The 22,456-nt window shown below is 41.6% G+C and overlaps 1 protein-coding gene across 4 annotated transcripts in view; it reads right to left on the reverse strand.

Moving 5' to 3' along the window:
• EXOC6 (exocyst complex component 6) overlaps positions 1 to 10,198 on the reverse strand; it is a 175,810-nt gene extending 165,612 nt beyond the window's left edge. For 2 of the 4 annotated variants that reach the window (XM_074959080.1, XM_074959079.1), the window contains exon 1: positions 10,016 to 10,198. In XM_074959080.1, the coding sequence (XP_074815181.1) occupies positions 10,016 to 10,137 (122 nt within the window). In that variant the 5' untranslated portion in view covers positions 10,138 to 10,198. Of the gene's footprint in view, positions 1 to 6,653; positions 6,792 to 10,015 lie in introns of those variants that run through there. The other 2 variants (XM_074959082.1, XM_074959081.1) reach the window with 1 other exon arrangement.
• Positions 10,199 to 22,456: the final 12,258 nt, after the last annotated feature.

The raw sequence follows: 22,456 nt of genomic DNA on the forward strand, positions 1-22,456 counted from the left end.
AACCAATTTATTTGAGCATAAGCTTTCGTGAGCTACAGCTACAGCTCAGCTGTAGCTCACGAAAGCTTATGCTCAAATAAATTGGTTAGTCTCTAAGGTGCCACAAGTACTCCTTTTCTTTTTGCAAATACAGACTAACACGGCTGTTACTCTGAAACCTATTTATACAGAATGCTCTGCTGCTCATGTGAAAAGCATGGAAGAAGAAAATGTGTTTTCTTATTAGTGTACTGTTCCACAAAATGTAACGTGAAGAGATTCAACTGTTTGCGACCTTTTTTAGCAGCACTTACAGTCACTGGACATGATTTCTGTTTTAGAGATTGTGAAATACTCTAATTTACAGGTCAAAAATAGCCTTATCTTGGACCAAATTACATTGATATTTATGCAGTGAAAGTATAGAGGTAACTGCAAAGTCTCTTAAAGAACTGTCTGAGAAACACATATAGAAAGCTACACTTACTACTTTGCTGGTTAGTGCATTCACTGACAGGTCTGTAGCTAGGCAAGTGTCAGAACACATCAGATTTGTGCAGGATGGGAAACTGTCTATTCTTTTTGGTCATAGAAGACCCATAACGTGGGATGGTATCATATAGGAAATAAAATCAGCATTAGGAACAAAATAGCAAAGAAGAGTTCAAATCAAAACTAGTTTGTCGAAATGTAGATGATGCAACAGTGAATGAGTTGTTCAACGATGTGCAGGCCAAGTTTAGATTAGATATTCCTCAGTGATGTTGTGCACTGCATCAACCATAAACTGAGCTTGGTATTTTGGATCTATAAAAAGTTTATCCCTATTTCCTTAAAAGTCTGAATGTGTTTTGAAAGACGTTTTCAGATTTTACTATTTAAGTCCCAAAGCATGGCAACAACTCCGAGCTGTTGCTGATGCCTCTGAAGTTACAATGAGATATTTCAGAAGCATCCAACAAGTTCCCGGATTGCTAGTCAGGTCAGAGTTCTGAAGGCAGTGATCAAAAATTGTAATTTGGCTGTCACCCATTTGGAAAATGCTGAAAGGACCGAGTTAGAGGCTGATGTAGCCCACGTTAGGGGTGTTTTTAAGGCACACTGTGTGTGCTATATTCCACAATCCATTATATGCAGCACTTGAAAAAATTACCATATGAACTAATCAGAAGACAAAACTTAGTAGTCCATACAAAAAATGAGGATAGCAATTCCAGTGAGGTTTGGGACAGTGTCCTGGTGAGAAGTGTAGTCCTACTCCCCTAGCTACCCTGGGGAAATGGAGGGTTCTGAGTCCTTTCCACAGTGCTATTCTTGGACCCTCTTTGGGCTAGGATCTTTGGTATCAGCCTCTTGCTAATTGCTCTCTGAAATCTGCAGCCTCTGTCTCTTAGAAGAAGGAAGACAAAGCTTCTTTTCTTCCCCTCTCCAATCTCAGAGCCTTCGTAATACCAGCTATTGTAAGGAAGGGAGCAGCCAGTCCCTGATTCGAAGAGGCAATAGTTTAATACAGATGAATGTACAACTGTCACTGTGGAAGGATTTCTTCTTAATCTGAGGTACACGTGAATTCTACAATATTACTGTATTTGAAAATTATCTTACTGAAGTCCATAAATTGTCCTGCCTTTTGTCAACACACTGTACTTTCAGTTTCATAACATGACATGAAAGAGGGACTGGTCATGAACATTCTATAGAGATTATGATGTTTTGACAAGGAGATGCTATGTACTTTGTCAAATCTATAGGGTTTGGATAGTGTTCTGTAGAGTAGAATTGGCTGTTCAGTGAATATGACATGCACACTGTGGTTGCTGATCCTCAGCTGCAGCTAAGAAGCATTCATTACAAGTTAGGAAAGACAATGCAAAGATGGTTTAAGCAACCTTTGATCCCTTGATCTTGAGACCATTCTGCACCAATTTGGTTCCTTTGTGCTAGCTAAAGTATATTCTGGTAGCTTCTAGGCTGCTCCAATTTGTGCCAAAAACCCAAAGAGGTTATTACAGCAGCTGGAGATCACTAGATGCAGGGACACCACTGCCATGCCCCCTTCCTTCTAATCATATTACTTGCACTGACTCTGAGGAGCAGAGATGGTGTAGGAGCCATTAGACAGGTTCTATGCTATTTGAGGATCCCACTACACTGTGGTGATCCTCCTAAGACTCACTAAGCAGACTTTAAGGCTTCTTTGCACTAGTAAAACAGATCAAAGCTGTCCTGCTATAAGGGAGAATCAAATGTGCACAATACCAGTTTTTCTTGCCATTTCTTGAACAAATCTTTGGAAATAGATCATAGCACTGCTGTATACCTTAAAAATCAAAATGGGTGACATTCCAGAAATAATAGGACTAGAGACACATAGCTAATAGCAATACGTATGTTCTGTAAGAAAACTGATATCCACTGAGGGAACAAGTCGCACCCACATCAGTAAAACATCATTAACATACAAGATATAAGAAGCAGGAGTAGCAGTGGCACTGGCAGGGAATCCTGTCTCCTTCATTCAGCAATTGAGTTTTCAAAGAATAGATATTCTATCCAGCAGTAGAGAGCAGACATGGAGAGTGAGGACCTGATTTTACTGAGTCAGAATGCCTATTGTAGTCAATGGGGATTTTGCCTGAAAAAAGATTTCAGGCTTGGGCTCCAAGTGATAATATCTTAACAGACACAGATATTCCTGTGCCCTTTCAAGAGGCTTGCTCAAAGGAAAGTACATAACCTGTTTAAAAATGCCTTTAGAATGAGAGTCGGATGCTCACAGATTATGCAGATTTAAAATTCCTTCAATGTAAGGTTTATTACTTATACACATTAGCTAGCTACACATATCTGTAGCCTTAACAGAATGTCTAGTGAGCAGCAGCAGCAGCATTGGAGTTGTCTGTCACTAGACTGGGGATGATAGCATTGGATGGTATACAAACAATCAGGCTGGGGATTTTTTTTTTTTCTGATCACATCTATGAGCAGATAAGATGTCAGATGTGGTTATCCAATGACAAAATGTGGTTGCCCTAATATCTGGCCTGTGGACTCATTGTTGCAGGAAAATTAAAATGAAATATTGTTACTGGTATGATTGTCTAAAGGCATTGTTCTATGTTCAGCTTGTTCTATTTTGGGCTATGGAGACAGAGCTGTTTTCATTTGTATTCTCTTATTTTTATTGTCTATCACTTGGTTTTACATTTAGCTTTGTTCTTGCTTTAATAAAAGAGAACATAAGAACAGCCATACTGGGTCACGCCATGGTGGATCTTGCCCAGTATGTTGTCTCCAACAGTGGTCCATACAACAACTTAAGGAGGAGTGAACAGAACAAGGCAATTATGGTGAGATCCATCTCTGGCTTTCACACCTTGCTTCTGGTATTTAGAGGTTTTGGATCGCCCCGAGTATGAGGCTGTATCCTTGGCCATCTTGGCTAATAGCTGTTGATGGAACTATCCTCCATGAACTTACCCAGCTCTTTTTTGAACCCAGTTATATTTTTGGCCATCACAACATCCCATGGCAATGGGCTCCATAGTTTAGTTGTGTGAAGAAGTACTTCCTCTTGTTTTTATCAAATCTGCTGTCTATTAAATTCATTGAGTGACCTCTGTTTTTTGTATTGTGTGAAAGGGTAAATAACACTTCTCTATTGATTTTTTCCACACAATTCATGATTTTATAGATTTCTATCATACCCCCTTTTAGTTGTCTCTTTTCTAAGATGAACAGCCCTAATCTTTTTAGTCTCTCCTTGCACAGAAGTCATTTAATACCTCTGATCTCTTTGTTGCCTTCTCTGAACCTTTCCCAGTTCCACTATATTCTTTTTGAGATGGGACAACCAGAACTGGACACACTATTTAAAGAGTAGGTGCACCATGGATTTATATAGTGTTGTTATATTTTCTGTCTTATTTTCTATCCCTTTCCTAATAGTTCCTAACATACTGTTAGCCTTTTTAACTGCTGCTAAGCATTGAGCAGAAGTTTTCTAAGAAGTATCCATGGTGACTCAAAGATCTTTCCTGAGTGGTAACAGCTAATTTAGAACCCACCATTGCATATTTATAGTTGAAATTATTTTTTCCAGTGTGCCTTAGTTTGCACTTATCAATGCTGAATTTTGTCTGCCATTTTGTCACCCAGTCACCCAGTTTTGTGAGATCCCTCTGTATATCCTTGCAGTCTGCTTTGGACTTAACTATCTTGAATAGCTTTTTGTCATATGCAAACTTTACTACTTCACTGTTAATCCTCTTTTTCCAGATTATTAATGAATAATGCTGAACAACACAGGTCCCAGTAGAGATCCTTGGGGTACTGCACTGTTCACCTCTCTCCACTGTGAAAACTGACTATTTATTCCTACCCTTTGTTTCCTGTCTTTCAATCAGTTACTAATCCATGGGAGGAATGCCTCTGCCTCTAAATTCAAAGGAGAGGAATGCCGCTGTCTCTAGACTCTGACAGCCACGGGCTTGAGGTAGAACTGAGGCTATTTAATAATTTACTTAAATTCAAGTAAAAATTCTAATACCTAAATATTACCAATTGTCTATCTGGTTTGAAATCGAGGCCAAATCATTTGGCGGGAGAGGGGTAAGGTTGGTCCAGTGTAAGTTGTGCGGATAATAATGAATGATGCATTACAAAACAGCAGTTGGGAACCAGCTGGATCCCTTAACTATTCATTTCCAGAACTTTAAATGTAGTTTTGTTTTTAAAAGGTGTCCATTTTTGCAAAAGGAGTGTAATACCTTTGTGTGTTGGCTGAATGCCTTGGAAATATTTCTCCCTCTGTAAAACTTACCTCCTTTGTAAAGTACTGTCAGATCTACTGATGAAAAGTGCTATATAAAAGAGTTAGGTATTATTATTATTATTATGCTTTGACAAGTCTCCTGTCCCATTCCAGGCTCCCTTTCCTCCCAGCAATCTTGGATTCCTTCATTCAGAGATCAGGAAGTAAAGCTCCAGGCAGGCCATGTCCCTCCTGGTCCCGCACAATCTCTCCATATCCTGAATACCTGCGTCTGTGTGACACCCTTTCTACTACCCCGTTAGACCAGCAGTTGCAACAAAGCCTAGACCAGTGCTTCTCAAGCTATCTGATGTGGGGGACCGGCAATTTTTTTTCCCAATGTGCGCGCAGACCAGCAGCCAATGGCTCACGGACCCAGCACCAGTCCGCGGATCACCCCTCCACAAAAGTACTAAAGATATTTCTCCTCAACAAGGCCAAGAAAACAAGACCTATTTGAAGTTTGCAGGCAGAACCATTTGAGAGCTCTGACAGCTGAAAAAATAATTTTGCAGTTATGGTGAGTCGAAAATTTTCTGAATGTTATCAAACTACCAGAAAAAAATCTACCAAAGTATGAGACGTGGCAACATTTCAGGGGAATCAGTTTCACTTGGGTGAAATTAGAGGAGATTAACAACTAGTTTCATAGTGGGAAAACTAACTTCAATCTTAAATGTGGAGTGGAGTATTGCTGCTCCTTATTACATCAAGCACCCAGGATAAGGTTTCACAGCATGTTTAAGAGTAGCAGCCGTGTTATTCTGTATTCGCAAAAAGAAAAGGAGGACTTGTGGCACCTTAGAGACTAACACATTTATTTGAGCATAAGCTTTCGTGAGCTACAGCTCACTTCATCGGATGCAGAGATGAGCTTATGCTCAAATAAACTGGTTAGTCTCTAAGGTGCCACAAGTACTCCTTTTCTTTTTACAGAATGTTTAGGATTTTACCCTGTGACCACTTGTCAACCACAGACCCAAAGATAATAAGAAAAGCTGAGATCGGAAATGGGATGGGGAAGCTGACACCACTTCAAAAGGGAGCATTCCGAATCCCAAAGCCAATGAGGAAACCAGCAGCCAGCCACACCCACCGCCTTTGACAGCTCCCAAATACAAACACACCAACAACTGAAGTCTCTTTTGGTGCCCTTCCTCCCATACAGACCACGTTAACTTTAGACAGATCGGGGCGGCTTTCTGCACCAGAACCAACGCTGTCCCGGCCAGGAGTGTGGTGGGAACGTGACAAGCTAGCCCCCTCTCCCCACAGGGAACAATCGGAGTCAGGCTGATGCTGTCGGTTACGGGAAGCGCATGTGGCACGGACCTGCAGTGTGTCTAGGAGGGGGCCAGTGCCCAGGCCCTCCAGGGGTGCCTGCCCCGCGCTGGTACAATAACCAGCTGGTCCAGCGAGTCCTGAATGTGCTGGGGTCCCCGTGCTCTACCTGCCTCCGCCAGCGCCTTCCCCCTGACAGCTCCCGCGGCTCCGGCCAGGCCCCGAAAACTCGGGGCAGCGGGGGATGCTCCACGCTGGGGCGCGCCCCTTCCCTCCAAGGCCGGAGGCGGTTCCCAGTGGCCGGGGTGCAGCGCCGCGAGCAGGGCCCCGCCGGGAGCTGGAGGGGGGGGAAGGGGCTTTGTGAACAGAGGGGCGGCTTGCCCCGAGGGGGCCCCGAGGCTCAGCGGGGGCGAACCCCCAAAGGGCTGCGCCCCGCACAGCATTCGCCGGAGGCTCGGTGTCCCTGGGGCGGAGCTGTCAGTGCGAGGGCCCGGCCCAGCCCCTGGGTCTCGCCGGGCGGGAAGCCCCTCGCCGTCTGCAGACCCCCACCCGCCTCCCGGCCCTGGTGCCTGCCCCTCACCGCAGGGTGGGCCCCACGCAGGCCGTGTCCGTGCTCTCGATCTCCTGCAGGATCCGCTCATGCTCGGGGAGGCTCTCCGCCATCTTGGGTGGGAGGCAACCAGGCAGCGGCGCCGCTGCGGGACGCGCTGGGGAGGCGGCGCTGCAGCCGCTGCCGGCCGGGGATCGGGCTCCCGCGCTCCACGCCCACACCCCGAGAGCTGCAGCCGCTAGCGCCAAGCCCGCGCGCTCCGCAGCGGGCTGCTGGGGTACCGGGGGGTAGGGAGACGTGCGCACTCGGAGCTGAGAGGGCGGTGAGGGGAGAGAGCGGGGCCGGCGTTGCTGAGAAGGCAGCTACTGGAGGGGGGAGCAGGGATTCAGCGAGAAGGAACCGGGGCTGCTGGGACCCGGGAGGATTGGGCAAGGGAAGACTGGAGAGAGGAGTCCAGGCTTAAGAGTGCGGAGGGAAAAGATAAAGAGAGTGTCTGGTTAGATCTCACAAAGAGGGCTCTGCTGATCTGTGTGGCTCTCTGCTCCCAAATGCAGCTGCAAGCTAGAAAACAAGTCTAGCCACTCTTCCCGCCCACGCCAGATAATAATAGTAAATGATCGTATAACATCCAGTCTTGGCACATGTTGGAGTATGATGAGTTCGTGAAAAACTAGGCCCTGGCACCTGCACTTGTCCAGATTTTGGCCCACAGCTCCAAATTCTAACGCCCACACTGAGAACCAGTCTAACGGCTCTTACTTCAACAATTTTGGACCTTCGCACATCCCAGCACACACACGCTACAAAAACACCGTCCAAGCATGTGGATTCTGCTGAATCTGTTACATCCCCTGCTAGGGTGACCCAGATGTCCCGATTTTATAGGGACAGTCCCGATGTTTGGGTCTTTTTCTTATATAGGCTCCTATTACCCTCCACCCCCGTCCCGATTTTTCACATTTGCTGTCTGGTCACCCTATCCCCTGCTCATAAATTCCAGGGCCACTCCTACTGCACCAAAAATTTTGGACCCTGATGCATCCTTGTGCATAGGTGCTTCAAACACCCAGGTGTTGCCCAATCCAACAGTTTGGTTTTGGGTTTTGTTGTTGTTTTTTGTTTGTTTGTTTTGCTATTCATCTCTAAATTCTACAATATAAAGAGATCACTTATAGCTGCTCCAAGGCCCTTTTAAAAATCTGGTCCCCTATTAAACTCTGGAATGGGAGCACTTAAAAAATCAAAATATGGACCAGAATCCAGCAAGGTCCATTTTTCATCTAGATCCCCAGGCCTTTTTACATTCTAAACAGACAGCAAGTGTAGCTATCTTTTTTAAATCAAATAAATCTGTATCCAGTTTACTTGTGTTTCAGAGAGGCCATGATAACTTTGGAGATGGGTGAAAGAATGAGCTAGACCTTTTGGATCCAGACCTATATGCTAGTGTCGAGTAGACTTAGAGACCTGCAGCCAAAATTTGCTAGATCCAACGAGACCTAGGTGCCAGATATGTGGTTTTGTGTTGCTTTTGCAGCAGGATTTATTGGAACTTGGATTTTTGTGTTCAAGCAGAAATAAAAACATGCGTTGTCTATTTTGACAGTACAAGTTGGGAGTCTCAACCAAAAATGATAGGATCCAGCAAGCTCCAGATGCTGGCTATGTGTCTTTGTGGTGCTCTTGACCAGGGATGCAACAGCGTTTCATGTTGCAGTGGAATTAGAGCAGCTAGCAGTATTTCTCTCTTTAGCTAGTAGAAATTTTGTATTTGGGATAAAAATATTACAAGCTGGGATCCACCAAGATCCAGGTGGGGTCTTTTTGGTGGGGTTTTTTGGTGCTGCCAAATCAGTTTTCTTGTTCTAGATTTCTTTGGTGCACTATTATTTTTTTATTTATTTTCACTGGGAACTGCTTCATTTTTCTCTGTTTAGTTTAGAGAACTTGGCAGATTGGGGATAAAAATTTGCAAGATTCAGTTGGATCTGTGTACCAGATATGTGTTTTTCCACTGCTTTTGGGCTCAGATACATCAGGGTCCTTATTTTAGCAGAGAAGTAGGAGCTGCTACACTTGATTTCTATTTTGATTGTACATCTGGGTTTTGGGGGAAAAATTGCCAAGGTCCATTGGCCAGACCTGGCTTTTTTACAGTGCAAAGTTATCTCTTCACAAATGAAAGCCAACTTTTGAAAATTTGGTCCTTAAAAATGGCTTGTTCGTTTTTGGCTTTTCCTAGACTAGAAAAGCTAACCTTTGCTAACAGCAGTTATTAACACTGTGTGTAACTGAACCAGCCCAGAATGTGCATTAGCTGCAATTGTGTTCAGCACCATTTCAGTAACTGTAATTAAACCACCATCAAGCACTAGGCCACAGTTAATGAAACAGTACTGAACACGGTTTGGATGTTGTCTACACTTGCAGCTACATCATGTTCAGCTTTGGTTCAGCTGAACCTATTGGTGACAGCCATAGTCAGCAACAGGTAGTTTTTCTAAGTGTGGACAAGCTCCTACAAAGTACAGTTCGGGCAGTGATACAGGAGGGAGATAACTCAGAGGGGGAAACTATTTTCAGGTTTTAGGTACTTTTCCTATATTATTTCCCTGTAGAAATCATTGCTATATAGTAAAATTCTTCCTACATTCCTTTTTTCCATCACTCAAGTTATTTACAGAACAGGGTGACAGATGCAAGTTTCAGGAAAAATTAAATTTATTTCTAAATGAAGATATATGGTTTCTCTCTTTAGTCTGATCCTTACTGCAAACGGACATGCACAGTACCAGACAAGGTATTTTTAACACTCTGCTGCAGACACCAACAGTAAAGCTAAACATACAATCTTTAATGTATAAGCTTCATGTCCATGAAAATGCAATAAACTGTAAATGCATTATTTCTAATTTTTTCAAAGACATTTAGGAATTTCACTAAATAAAACTTGAGTGCATGTAGATGCACTTTGATAATAAAGAAGGGTAGTGTCTGTCTAAAATATGTGAATTAAAAGTCATTCACCTATTTTTTCAAGCATATAGCTGTTGTTATTGGCTGATAACAAATTAAAAGCATTCCATTATGGAAAACCAGTGATTGGTTCTTGTTTTCATTTATAAAAGTAATTTCTTGCTTCATGGAGCACTAGTGGTAAGTCTGTAAAGACACCTCTTGTCCTGGTGAGAAGGGGCTAAGTATAGGCTTTTAGTCTATGCTTGTTCCTTTAGGGCCCAATCCTACTCCCATTGAATTCAAAGGAAGTTTTCTTATGGATTTCAGTGTGTGCAGGATTAGGCCTCTAGTACCTGCGGGTGAGGGAAACAACAGCCTAAGAATAAAACAAATCCATTTTATACAATATATGATATGATATAACTGATGCCTACCTTAAACTGGTTCCAAGAGGCAGCTCAAATGACTCAATCTCAGCAAAGACATTTTCATATATTTGATCTTTGTTTTCTTCTGAATAAAGCTCCAGCAAGTTTAGTTTGCTTTTTCTAGCCATTGCAGAGCGTGAAACAGTTCTAACTTCAGGACAGGACTTTTATTCTGTTTACTGTCATTACCAGAATGAATCTGTAGTCAGCAAAACCAGCAGTGAAAAATCAGACCCTGGGCTGACCTCGTGATTCCTGAGGACTTTGTGTCCAAGAATGCTGCACAGCTGCTCTTTTCCTGTCTCCTCTAGTAATGTGCAGATTACACTGTACCCACTTCATTAATGTCTTTGTTATCAAAAGCATTGAATAGTTCATTAACACATTTAAAACATTTCACTGATGGTAAATATTGCAGATGAAAGGGGACACCAAAAACCTGAAATTTAGTTATCTTCAAAACACGATTTACAAGTAGTTTCAAACAGGAAACCTACCTTTGAGTCCCTCTGTCAATTTTTGTGCATTTGAAATCACAGTTTCCTATTTTCCAAATGTTTGTCTTTTCCCTGTTGCTTTGTGAAAGACTCACACAAACAGAAAACTGTTAGGAAAAAGGGCTGTGAAATGCAAAAGTACACTAAAAAAGAAAAGAAAATGTTTATGCTTTAATCTCTTTCAGTTTAGTAATTTTATGTGTCATTTGTACAGTAAACAGGTAAACTGTTCAGATAGAAATGAGGTTTTTAAGTTGATGGTGTCCATTCATGCTATAAACAAAATTCACACCAATTCATTATGCAGGCCCCAATCTTGCCTTGAGAACCTAGTGGGTAGACTCCTGAGCACCACTGATTTCAAGTCTTTGTCTGATCATTAATCTACAGCAAGGAAAATATCTGGTACAACTTCCTCAAATGAATCTCAATCTCATCCAGTTTTGTCAAACTTGAGAATAGAGTGCCAAATTCGTTGAGAAACAAACGACTGGAAGCCTAATGCTGACAAGCAGTGTTGTGTGGAAAGGGCAGTCTTTTTATAGCTTATCTATTTTGGTATCTCACTCAGAGACTTAAATAAAAACTTGATTTAGATCCCAATCCTGCTCCTGCTGAAATGAATGTGTTACCATTACGTCAATAAGAGCAAGACTGAGCCCTGATTGCTAGGATCTTTTAGGAAAGTTGTTATGTGCAGCAGAAACCCCAAAAATTTAGCAGGAATCTCTTTATTATAAATCCTGTGCTGTTTTCAAACAACTATCTCTTGCACAAGCTTCTTCTCTACTTGTTGTCTTTATTCTGTAAATAAAAGTTAACTGCTCTGTAATAAATATTTCAGGTGCTCACTATTGTGTAACAGCTAGTGTTTGGGATTCATCTTTTGTATCATTAATAGATAATACACACTTGTGATTGACCCATCCAGCCACTGGATGTCACACAAATGCAGATGAAAGGATGGCTTGACTAACAGTTCTAATCTTGCACTATAAGAAGGGAGATTAGGTATTAACTTTTAAAATAATTGAGGACATTAAAAAGTTAGTTTAATAATTACAAAAGTTATTAAAATGATTAGTTAGTGGCCTGAGTCACAGCTACATTTCCTGGTTTTGTCCACTTACTACCTTTCTGATTCAAGGTCAAAAGATGTAATAAATGAAACCACAGGACTCTATCTTCCATTAGATCCAGCTACTTCTCTTGTAGGACTGTATCTAGAAATCAATGTGGTTAATTTTTATGAGGGTCTCTGCAGCCATCCTCACAGCTATGTTACTGGCCATCCTTGGAAGATAAGCGCACCTACTGTTGATGAATGGATTCGCTGGATTTGGTACATTCTTACCATGTAATGAACAAATTAACTTTTTGCTTGTTAGACAGCTATCTGGGCTGTATTAAGTACATGAAATTAATGGGCCTATTTACAGACTAAGGTACTACTCAAAAATTGCGGCCATAAGTTTATTTTTAAAAGACATAGAGGCTATGGGGCCCAATCCTAGAAAGTATTGTGTCCCTTCAATCCCATTGACTGAAATGTGAATTGAGAGCACTATGTACATTGCCAGTTCTAGCCCACTGTATATTAGGGTATGCACGGAGAAACAAGCAGAGTTGGTGCTCTGATTATTTTTGTAGCTTTTTCTCCTACTTTCGTTTTGAGATGGTTTGAGTTAATGTTCATAGCTGTACATGTAAACATGGAAAATATCTAATCATCACAAACATTTTGATGGTAAAGTTATAGGGCTTGTCGTCACTTCATTGTTAGTTCAAGGTATAACTCAGGCTTTGCCCCTAACCTGACTCACATCTACACACAAAAAGCTCTAGCCTCTCAAGTGAAATGGTGAATGGGTAGTTAGCCCAATGGGGGGGAGTGGGTTGAAGCTTGAGCTAGTAATGTAGTGGGAACGCAACTTATGATCCACTCAAGTGCTGAGAGTCCCTCAATGCCTCTTGCAAAATTCCCACCAGCGGTTATTTGTTGCACCTTTGCCTTCTGACCAGAAGTTAGCTCCTCCCAGGATACATACCCCACTTCAGCAGTCAGATCTTGCCTTATATGAAGCTCTGTGCACCTATAGCATTTGTTCTAGCTTTGCTATTGCACTTGGTTCAGTCTGGTGGTGAGTCAGGGGGAAACCCTTCTTCCCAGAGTGTGGCTAGCTGGTCTGAGGCTGACACCAAGCTGTTCAGCTGGGGTGTGATACCAGCAGGACTTATGATTACACCCTGGACAGCTCAAGGGCCCCTGGGGAAATCTGTGGGTAACCAACTGTGCAGGGGTGCTGGAACAATTTTTATAGTGGGGGTGCTGAGAGCCATTGAACCAAAATGTAAACCCTGTACATAATGGAAACCACTTCAAGCCAGCACCCACTGCACCCTTAGTTCAAGCACCATGCACCTGTGGATGACTCCGAGCCACAGCTGTCATCAGCTACAATGGCTTCAGTGCTGACACTCATCACGGGGGCCACAGCCATTCTGCCCTCACCCACAACTCTGGGGAGGTGATGGGGAAATAGGTCAGGGAAGAAAGGGCCAGGAAGGAAGCAAAAGAGGAACTAGCATTGCCTCAGCTAGGTGAGGACTCAATTCACTATTACTGTAATGGTTCAGTGGGAAATGGCATAAAAGACCCATCACTATCTGTAGAGAACTAACCGGATGATGTTGGGTGATGGAGGGTGGGCAAATGCTGGTTGTAGCTTCCCTACTGGGCACAGAACCACCATTTCCATACACCCCAGCATCCCTCCATCCCCACCCCTTGGCATCCAATCGTGATGCTCTATATTCCCTGCTGGATGTAACAATTGCCATTCCTGCACCCTCCCCCAGAATCCACTACCCCCACTCCACAGCATACGTGTGCGGTCCAAGTTGGATTTCGAGACCTGGGGAAAAATTAAATATTTCAACTGAGCGTTACTGTAAAGCACACTGCTGCATGCAAGGGTGCTGGAACAGTTTTTATAGTGGGGGTGCTAATGATGGAAACCATTGAAACCACGTTTTTGGTGTTTGTTATTACTAATTCAAGCTAGGGGGTGCAGCAGCATGCCTGGTTCCAGCATCACTGGCTGCATGCACACAAAGTAGGCATTCATACACGTTACAGATGCCTGCGAATGCAGCATCAGGTTTAGGTATAAGCAATTATGGGGTGTATGTGTAGCAGTGTGTTTTCCTTCACTCTGGCCCTAGCATTTCAGTATTTAAAGAGACAGGGCAAGCCACACTTTTAAAGATACTACTATCCCAGGAGCTGTGTCCAGTGCAAAGTCTTTTTTGGTGTGAAGTCTATGGAACTTCACAAGTCTCTCAGAAACACAGAGCTGGGCTTCAACTGCTGTGGAGGGAAGTAGGGTTGAAAGGCAGCTGAGAAAATGCGGGAGAGGAGTGCAGGGTAGTCAAGTACTTCACCCATGACCAAGCAAGACTGCCAACAGCAGCATGAGGAGAGCCAGCAGTAAATGGCCAGGTTTGAATACCCTCTAGGCATTATGGCCAGGAGGTGCCAGAATAACCCAGTCCTAGTTCAGATCCAGACTCATCCTGGAGTCATGAACTCTCCTGCACAATATAATGAGCTGCAGCTAGGAATCTTTAGGTATCGGGGTTTGCTAGCCCAGGGTCAGGTTTACCCTCAACACTCCATCCCTGTGGAGGGAGGGTGGAGTGATGACAGGTACCCTGACCATGTGCACTTCCCATGTATATGACATGGCGCTTTGCCCCTTGTGCACATCACACATGCTGTAGGCAGCAGGACTGCTACAGCTGTGCACTGTTTCAATGTTAACTGTTTAAAGCAGCAGGATTGCTAGCGTGCTTCACTGTTCCACTGTTAAATGCTCAAAACAGCTGCACTGACAGCATTATTGACTTTGAATAAAATATTTCTTTGTTTTTGTGAGTGTTTTGATTGCACTGTGAGGGGGGCATATTTAACAACCACCATTTTATTTCAGTATCACTATCACAATAAATGCACAGTCAGTCAAAGCTTCCTGAGCAGGAACATTTATACAGAACATACCAGCCATCCCTGCCACTCCACATTAGGCAGGGGCACCAGGAGCTGGTGGAGTAAAAAGAATCAGGCCTCACAAAGGCCACCTCTGCCCCTGTAAGCCTGGCAGGGGCACCAGGAGCTGGGCTGGGATCCCACTAAGCATTCAGAGTGGAAGCCATGGCTTTCCAGCGGAAAACAAACAATGAACATGAGTGGAAGTTGTGTCCTGTAATAAGTAGCCAGTCAACACCATTTCTGCCCACATGACCAGAACAGATTAAATACACCACGGACGTTTGGAAGGAGCAGCTCAGTATACTGCAGCACTAAGAATAGTGGAATGTATCCCTAGAAAGCAAGTGCACACAGTAACTCAAAGATGCTTGAGTGAGCCTTTCCAGTGTGGTCAGTCTCACTCAAGCCAGGTTAGATCAAGTGGAGTACCTCAAGTGTACTAACTCAAGCTAGCAACCTCCAAGACAGGGGGCATTTTCTGTAATGTTTTTTGCTTCTTTGTACAGTCATTTTGCGCAGAAAACTTCTATTGACGTGAATGGGAGTGATTACAAGATTTTAAACAGAGGGGCCAAGCAATAGCTAATTGTTAATGACAAGCTACTTTAGCCACATATCTTTCATAGTTGTCAGTGTTCTATGTGTTATTGGGGTTTGCAACGGTAATATATCATTTTGAAAAACAAAACCTGAAATTGTATAAAGAATAAGATTTAATTATAAAGTAAACACTTCCATGATATAGTGTGTTGGTTACGTATTTGTAACACTTTGATCTCTGCAATCCAATGCTTTTGAGATTAACAGATTTTGGACAAACTAATAAGTTTAATATTAAACCTGTAGGAAACTATACAGATAACCTTTTACATATTGGCTAGGAGTCCCCTGGAATGTGAGAGGGGTGTATCATTCACCACAGTTTGTTGGAGATGAGTCATAACTTTTATTTCCAACAGCACCTTGCCGTGATCGTGGTAAGGGATTGCAGAAGATACTGTACTATAGCTTGTCATACATGAAATTATTATTTCTACTTATGCAACCCACACTGCTTGTCAGACTACAATTAGTTCAAGGAACTAGTTCTGAGAAAAAAAAAGTGAACCATGGAGGAAGCTAAAAATTGTATGACGCAAACATTATGCAGAGACTTTTTATTTTATGCTGGGAATTTTGGATCAATACATTTATTAACATTTCATGTTTAGATCTATGCTGTCTCTTCTGCTCCCCCCCCCCCAAAAAAAATTAGGTGGTCAAAGGAATCCTGGTTCTGCCAGGATCAATGGAGGTTGGCCAGGCAAGCATCATCCTAGCCAAAATGCATTCTCTTTCTGTGCAAATGTTTCAAACTATTCCTACAGGTGGAGGAGTGAAAATGTATTTTTTTCACATTATTTTATTAAACTGGGCGATACTATGGTGATGAGGGCAATTTAAGTAGCTATATAAAGAGGTAGATAAACTGGTATGTTGCATGGCTAGATCACCAGTGCATGTCTTGCAAAAAGTATTTGTATTTGACAACTAGAAAATCTTTTAGGGAAACACCCAGACTTTTGGGGGAAATTTGTTCTTGTCCGGGGACTATCATAAGAACATAAGAATGGCCCTACTGGGTCAGACCAAAGGTCCATCTAGCCCAATATCCTGTCTTCTGACAGTGGCCAGTGCCAGGTGCCCCAGAGGGAATGAAAAGAACCGGTAATCATCAACTGATCCATCCCGTCGCTCATTCCCAGCTTCTGGCAAACAGAGGCTCGGGACACCATTCCTGCCCATCCTGGCCAATTGCCATTGATGGACCTATCCTCCGTGAATTTATCTCGTTCTTTTTTGAACCCTCTTATGGTCTTGGCCTTCACAACATCCTCTGGCAAGGAGTTCCACAGGTTGACTGTGCATTGTGTGAAGAAATACTTCCTTTTATTTGTTTTAAACCTGCTGCCTCTTAATTTCATTTGGTGACCCCTAGTTCTTGTGTTATGAGAAGTAATAAACAACACTTCCTTATCTACGTTCTCTACACCTGTCATGATTTTATAGACCTGAATCATATCTCCCCTTAGCTGTCTCTTTCCAAGCTGAAAAGTCCCAGTCTTATTAATTTTTCCTCATACGGAAGCCATTCCATACCCCTAATCATTTTTGTTGCCTTTTCTGAAGCTTGGAAAATTCCAATAAATCTTTTTTGAGATGGGGTGACCACATCTGCACACAATATTCAAGATATTGGCGTACCATGGATTTATATAGAGGCAACATGATATTTTCTGTCCTATTATCTATCCCTTTCTTAATTATTCCCAGTATTCTGTTCGCTTTTTTGCCTGCTGCTGCATATTGAGTGGATGTTTTTAGGGAACTATCCACAATGACTCCAAGATCTCTTTCTTGAGTGGTAACAACTAATTTAGACCCCACCATTTTATATGTATAGTTGGGATTATGCTTTCCAATGTGCATTACTTTGCATTTATCAACATTAAATTTCATCTGCCATTTTGTTGCCCAGTCACCCAGTTTTGAGAGATCCTTTTGTAGCTCTTCACAGTCTACCTGGGTCTTAACTATATTTTGTATCACCTGCAAATTTTGCCACCTCACTGTTTGCCCCTTTCTCCAGATCATTTATGAATACGTTGAATAGGACTGGTCCCAGAACAGACCGCTAGGGGACAACACTATTTACCTCTCTCCATTCTGAAAACTGACCATTTATACCTACCCTTTGTTTCCTATCTTTTAACCAGTTACCAATCCATGAGAGCACCTTCCCTCTTATCCCATGGCAGCTTACTTTGCATAAGAGCCTTTGGTGAGGGACCTTGTCAAAGGCTTTCTGAAAACCTAAGTACACTATATCCACTGGATCCCCCTTGTCCACATGCTTGCTGACCCCTCAAAGAATTCTAGTAGATTGGTGAAGCATGATTTCCCTTTACTAAAACCATGTTGACTCTTTCTCAACAAATTATGTTAATCTATCTGTCTGACAATATTGTTCTTTATTATAGATTCAACTAGTTTGCCCAGTACTGAAGTCAGGCTTATAGGTCTGTAATTGCCAGGATCACCTCTGGATCTTTTTTTAAAAATGGCATCACATTAGCTATCCTCCAGTCATCTGGTACAGAAGCTGATTTAAATGATAGTTTACAGACTCTGATCACTCTCGTTACAGTGTGTATGGTAACACCCATTGTTTCATGTTCTCTGTGTATATAAATCTCCCCACTGTATTTTCCACTGAATGCATCCAATGAAGTGAGCTGTAGCTCACGAAAGCTTATGGTCAAAATAAATTTGTTAGTCTCTAAGGTGCCACAAGTCCTCCTTTTCTTTTTGCGGATACAGACTAACATGGCTGCTACTCTGAAACTTTACAGACTACAGTTAGTAGTTCTGCAATTTCACATTTGAGTTCCTTCAGAACTCTTGGGTGAATACCATCTGGTCCTGGTGACTTATTGCTGTTTAATTTACCAATTTGTTCTAAAACTTCCTCTAATGATACCTCAATCTGAGACAGTTCCTCAGATCTGTCATCTAAAAAGAATGGCTTAGGTTTGGGAATCTCCCTCACATCCTCAGCTATGAAGACTGATGCAAATTTAGTTTCTCTGCAATGGCCTTATCACCCTTAAGTGCTCCTTTAGCACCTCGATCATCCAGTGGCCCCACTGGTTGTTTAGGAGGCTTCCTGCTTCTGATGTACTTTTTTAAAAAATTGCTATTACTTTTTGAGTCTTTGGCGAACTGTTTTTCAAATTCTTTTTTGGCCTTCCTAATTGTATTTTTATACTTCATTTGCCAGTGTTTATGCTCCTTTCTATTTTCCTCATCATCATTCCAGTGGAAATAAATCTTCTTTCCTAATCTACTGAGTGATGCATATAACATGCATTTGGACTACACAATTTCTATTGACATGAATGAAAGCATAAATACAGCATAAATCTTATAGCTACATGAGTTCCACTTTGTGAGATGTGTGACATATGTCAACAGGGTTCCAAGTTGGTTGAGACACTCATTGCTTTCTTTTTCCACCAATGACTGAGTTTCTATCAAATTATGTTTCTTTCTTCTTCACAATGGCTGAAAATGTTTACATGGGAATTTCACAAACAGGTGATAACAACATGTAAGTATTATTTTTTATTTCTGCTGGCTCTTCAAGAGTTTTCCAGAGTTTCTTCCGTACAGAAGTTGTGCTAGACAAGGAATGGGTCCTTGGGTGTTTAAGGAAATTGTGTTTTCTGACCTTCAGCACTATGATACAGTGTTTTATAAGAAGTGTTTTGTTGCAATATATTTTCCTAGTGACACTAGATATAGCAGCTTGAGAGGTCATTGCATTCCTTTCTAACTCAAGTTCTGTTGGTGTTCCATAACCTAGAGGGGCTTGACAGAAAGACACAGACTCTGCCAATCTCTGTTGTATGAGATCCTATTTCTCAATATGTTTTGCTAACTGATTCTTTTCTAGGCTCAACATGAAAAAGTCTCTCTTCACTCATAACTAGGGCTTTGAATTTCTTGTGAAAGTTACAGTAGAAGAGAGACTTTTTAAAATTTGTTTTAAAGTCAGCCCAGTCTGCAATAAAATGACTGTTATTTTCCTACTTTGACTCTAAAGACCACATAGCTCTTTAACAGAACTGACAAAAGCATAACAGGATCCAGTGCCTGTAAGATGAACCTAGCCAAATTCAAACTGGAAATAAAGCACAGATCTTTAACAGTAAGAATAAATAAGCAAAAAGAAAAGGAGTACTTGTGGCACCTTAGAGACTAACCAATTTATTTGAGCATGAGCTTTCGTGAGCTACAGCTCACTTGCATCCGATGAAGTGAGCTGTAGCTCACGAAAGCTCATGCTCAAATAAATTGGTTAGTCGCTAAGGTGCCACAAGTACTCCTTTTCTTTTTGCGAATACAGACTAACACGGATGTTACTCTGAAACCAATAAATAAGCAGTTTAGCTTAAACCATTCCTAATTGGGTAAAAATCACATGATGCTTGCTACTTTTTGGTAACATATCTAACATCCCTGTTATATTCATATGGTAAGTGAGATTTTGTACATTGGCACTTTTTCTCAGGTTGAAATGAATCACTTGTTTTTAATCATTCTCTACATGACTATTTTTTCCCATCATTTAGACGGACCAATTACGGAAAAACTCTGTTTTGTTAACAAAATAGGAAATGGTGCCAAACAAAAGGGAATGTTTACTTCAAAATACCAAGGCCATTAATTTAGATTAAGAAATTGTTTGTACTCAGAGACTGTAATGAAAAGGTGATGTGAATCAGTGATCACAAAAGGACTTTATAAGGAACAAGTGCAGCACTGGATATTGTATTATACATTCACAACTTTCATTATCAGCATTTGCTGATTCATCTGGCAGGAAGCAAACTGCCAAGCAAGATTTCTAGGGGAGGAACAATCCACAGTATTTTCATATAAAATAACCTTCTGTTACTGTATTGTTCTCACAACATTTGATAACGAATTCTTTCCTCTTATGAAAAACACATGCATTACAAAAACAAAGCCAGTTCATGGTTATAAAATATGTATAAATTCTGGTAAAATAAGGATTTTTATCAATTAAAGAAGTAGACTACTAGCAAATATTCCTTGTGAAATTACTGTGCAGTTGGTAATTAAGTGGTGAGATGGCCATTATTCTTATTGGGGGAAAATCTGTTTCATCACCCATTTCCCCCTTGTGGGCATGTAGGTCAACAGATGCATCAGAACTGGTATTAATTGCTTTCCAAAGGAGCAGGATTGGGGTACTCACTAGTGTGGTCTAGACCCCCATACATACAGCAGAGTGCCACTCTCTAGGCGAGCCCAACATGCTGTGATGAAGGGACGAGAGATCAAGGGTGAGCTGCCCTGGAAGTAGAATAAGAGTAGGGCTGGGGTAATACTATTATGTGAATCTGCCAGCCAATGTCCCTTGTGAACGTACACAGGAGTCATGGGAGCTACGGAGCCTCAGAGCCAAAGTCATGACTACAAAATGTGGAGGGAGATGGGGGATACGATTCACATTCTTGTTCAAGACTCAAGTTGGCACCTTACAAGGTCACCTCTTTTGGAACAGCAAATAAGTTGAGGGTTATACCCTTTACTTTGATGAGCAGCAGGGACTAAATACCATTTGATATCTTTTCCAGAATATGGAAGGTGGAGAAACAGTGGCACCATTTGTACTCCCAGCCATCCTTGAGACCTGAGACATTCCCCCAACCGTGTGTGTGTGTGTGTGTGTATTATATATATAAAATGCATACATTTGTATGTTGAGGTCAGGGACTAGTTGCTCTCTGCAGTATCATCTCCAATTCATAGCCAAGTGAAAAGTCTAAGCAAATAAAGACCAAAAGACTGCCCAGCATCACAAAAAAGATGGGATTAATGATCAGATATGGAGAAAAAAAAATCTGACAAACACAGCAACTCCCAATTTAAGTATTATGTTAGAAGGCAAAGAAATACAAGAAAGGAGTCAATTCACATACTTTGGCAATATAATGCAAATCAATGTGGATATCCAGAAGGAAATAATATTTAGGAATTGATGGTAGCTGCATTCATCATCTTAAACAATATTTGGTTATCAAAAAATCTACAATTTACAGACCAAACTACAAATCTTCAACTCAGAAGTTATTTTCACTTTAACATATGGATGTGAAAGCTAGAAATACACCAAAGCTACAGGTATCAAAAGAACTTTGAAGACAAATACCTCAGGAAAATGCTGGATATTAAATGGAATAAATTAATAATAAAATGTTGAGGTTCCTCAGAAAGTTCCCAAACTTATCTACAGTTATCCAGAAAAGAAAATGGAAATGTCTGGAACCTGTGTTAAGAATGAAGCCAGAGTATCTGTCATTAGACAGCTGGATAAACATATAAAATAGCCAACCAAAAGAATCCCTCCATCAAACAGTACTGAGAGAGGGAAAACTTACAAGACTTGACATAGAGAACATGCAAATAACAATCCAGGATACATAGGGATGGCAGAGCTCATTTGTGCCTTAAGAGACATTTGATGGCATGGGAAGGATTCAGAATTTACTCCATACAAATATCCAAAAATCAATCATTAAACATCTATGAGTCAAGAGAGTTGGTGATGATATAGCAGTTTTGTTTTATACCTTCAAATTAGTTTATTGCTAGATGAAGGTGACAGTGCAAGAGAATGAAGCTCTTGTTATTTGTATTTTAAAAAACAAAACAAACAAAACTTTGCTAAACTGAAATTAAGTCTTAGTATCCATATCAGTAGTTTAAGGATAGTTAGCATAGAACTGGTATAGCACTTAGGTTGATCGCATAGCGCTTAGGTTGATGTAGTTAGGTTGACGTAGAGTCAACGTAGACACTGCATTGCTTACATCAATGCTACCTTTCAAAAGCCATCCCACAGTGCCACACACTGACACTTAAACCAATGCAAGTGCTCCTGGTAAGGACGTTCACCGCCGACACAAGGAGCATAGTGTGGACTCGCAAAAGCGGTTTAATTACTGCAGTGGCTGTATGTCAACGTAATTTAGGTCGACTTGATTTTGTAGTGTAGACTTAGCAACTTCTTTCTGGTCTACACTGAAAAATAATATCAGCATAGCTCCGCTGGTCAGAGGTGTGAAATAACCCTAACTAACGTACCTGTGCCAACAAAGCCCCCAGTGTAGACACAGCTACATCAATGGAAGAAGGCTTTGGTAGAGATAGCTAATGGCATTCAGAGAGGCGCTGTTGCTACCCTGACAGAAAAAAACCCTTCTGTCAGTGTAGACTGTTTACATTACAGGGTTATGCCAGCATAGCTATGTTGGTATAGTAATACCC

The sequence above is a fragment of the Natator depressus genome, chromosome 7, assembly GCF_965152275.1.
Source record: "Natator depressus isolate rNatDep1 chromosome 7, rNatDep2.hap1, whole genome shotgun sequence".
Classification (NCBI taxonomy): domain Eukaryota; kingdom Metazoa; phylum Chordata; order Testudines; family Cheloniidae; genus Natator; species Natator depressus.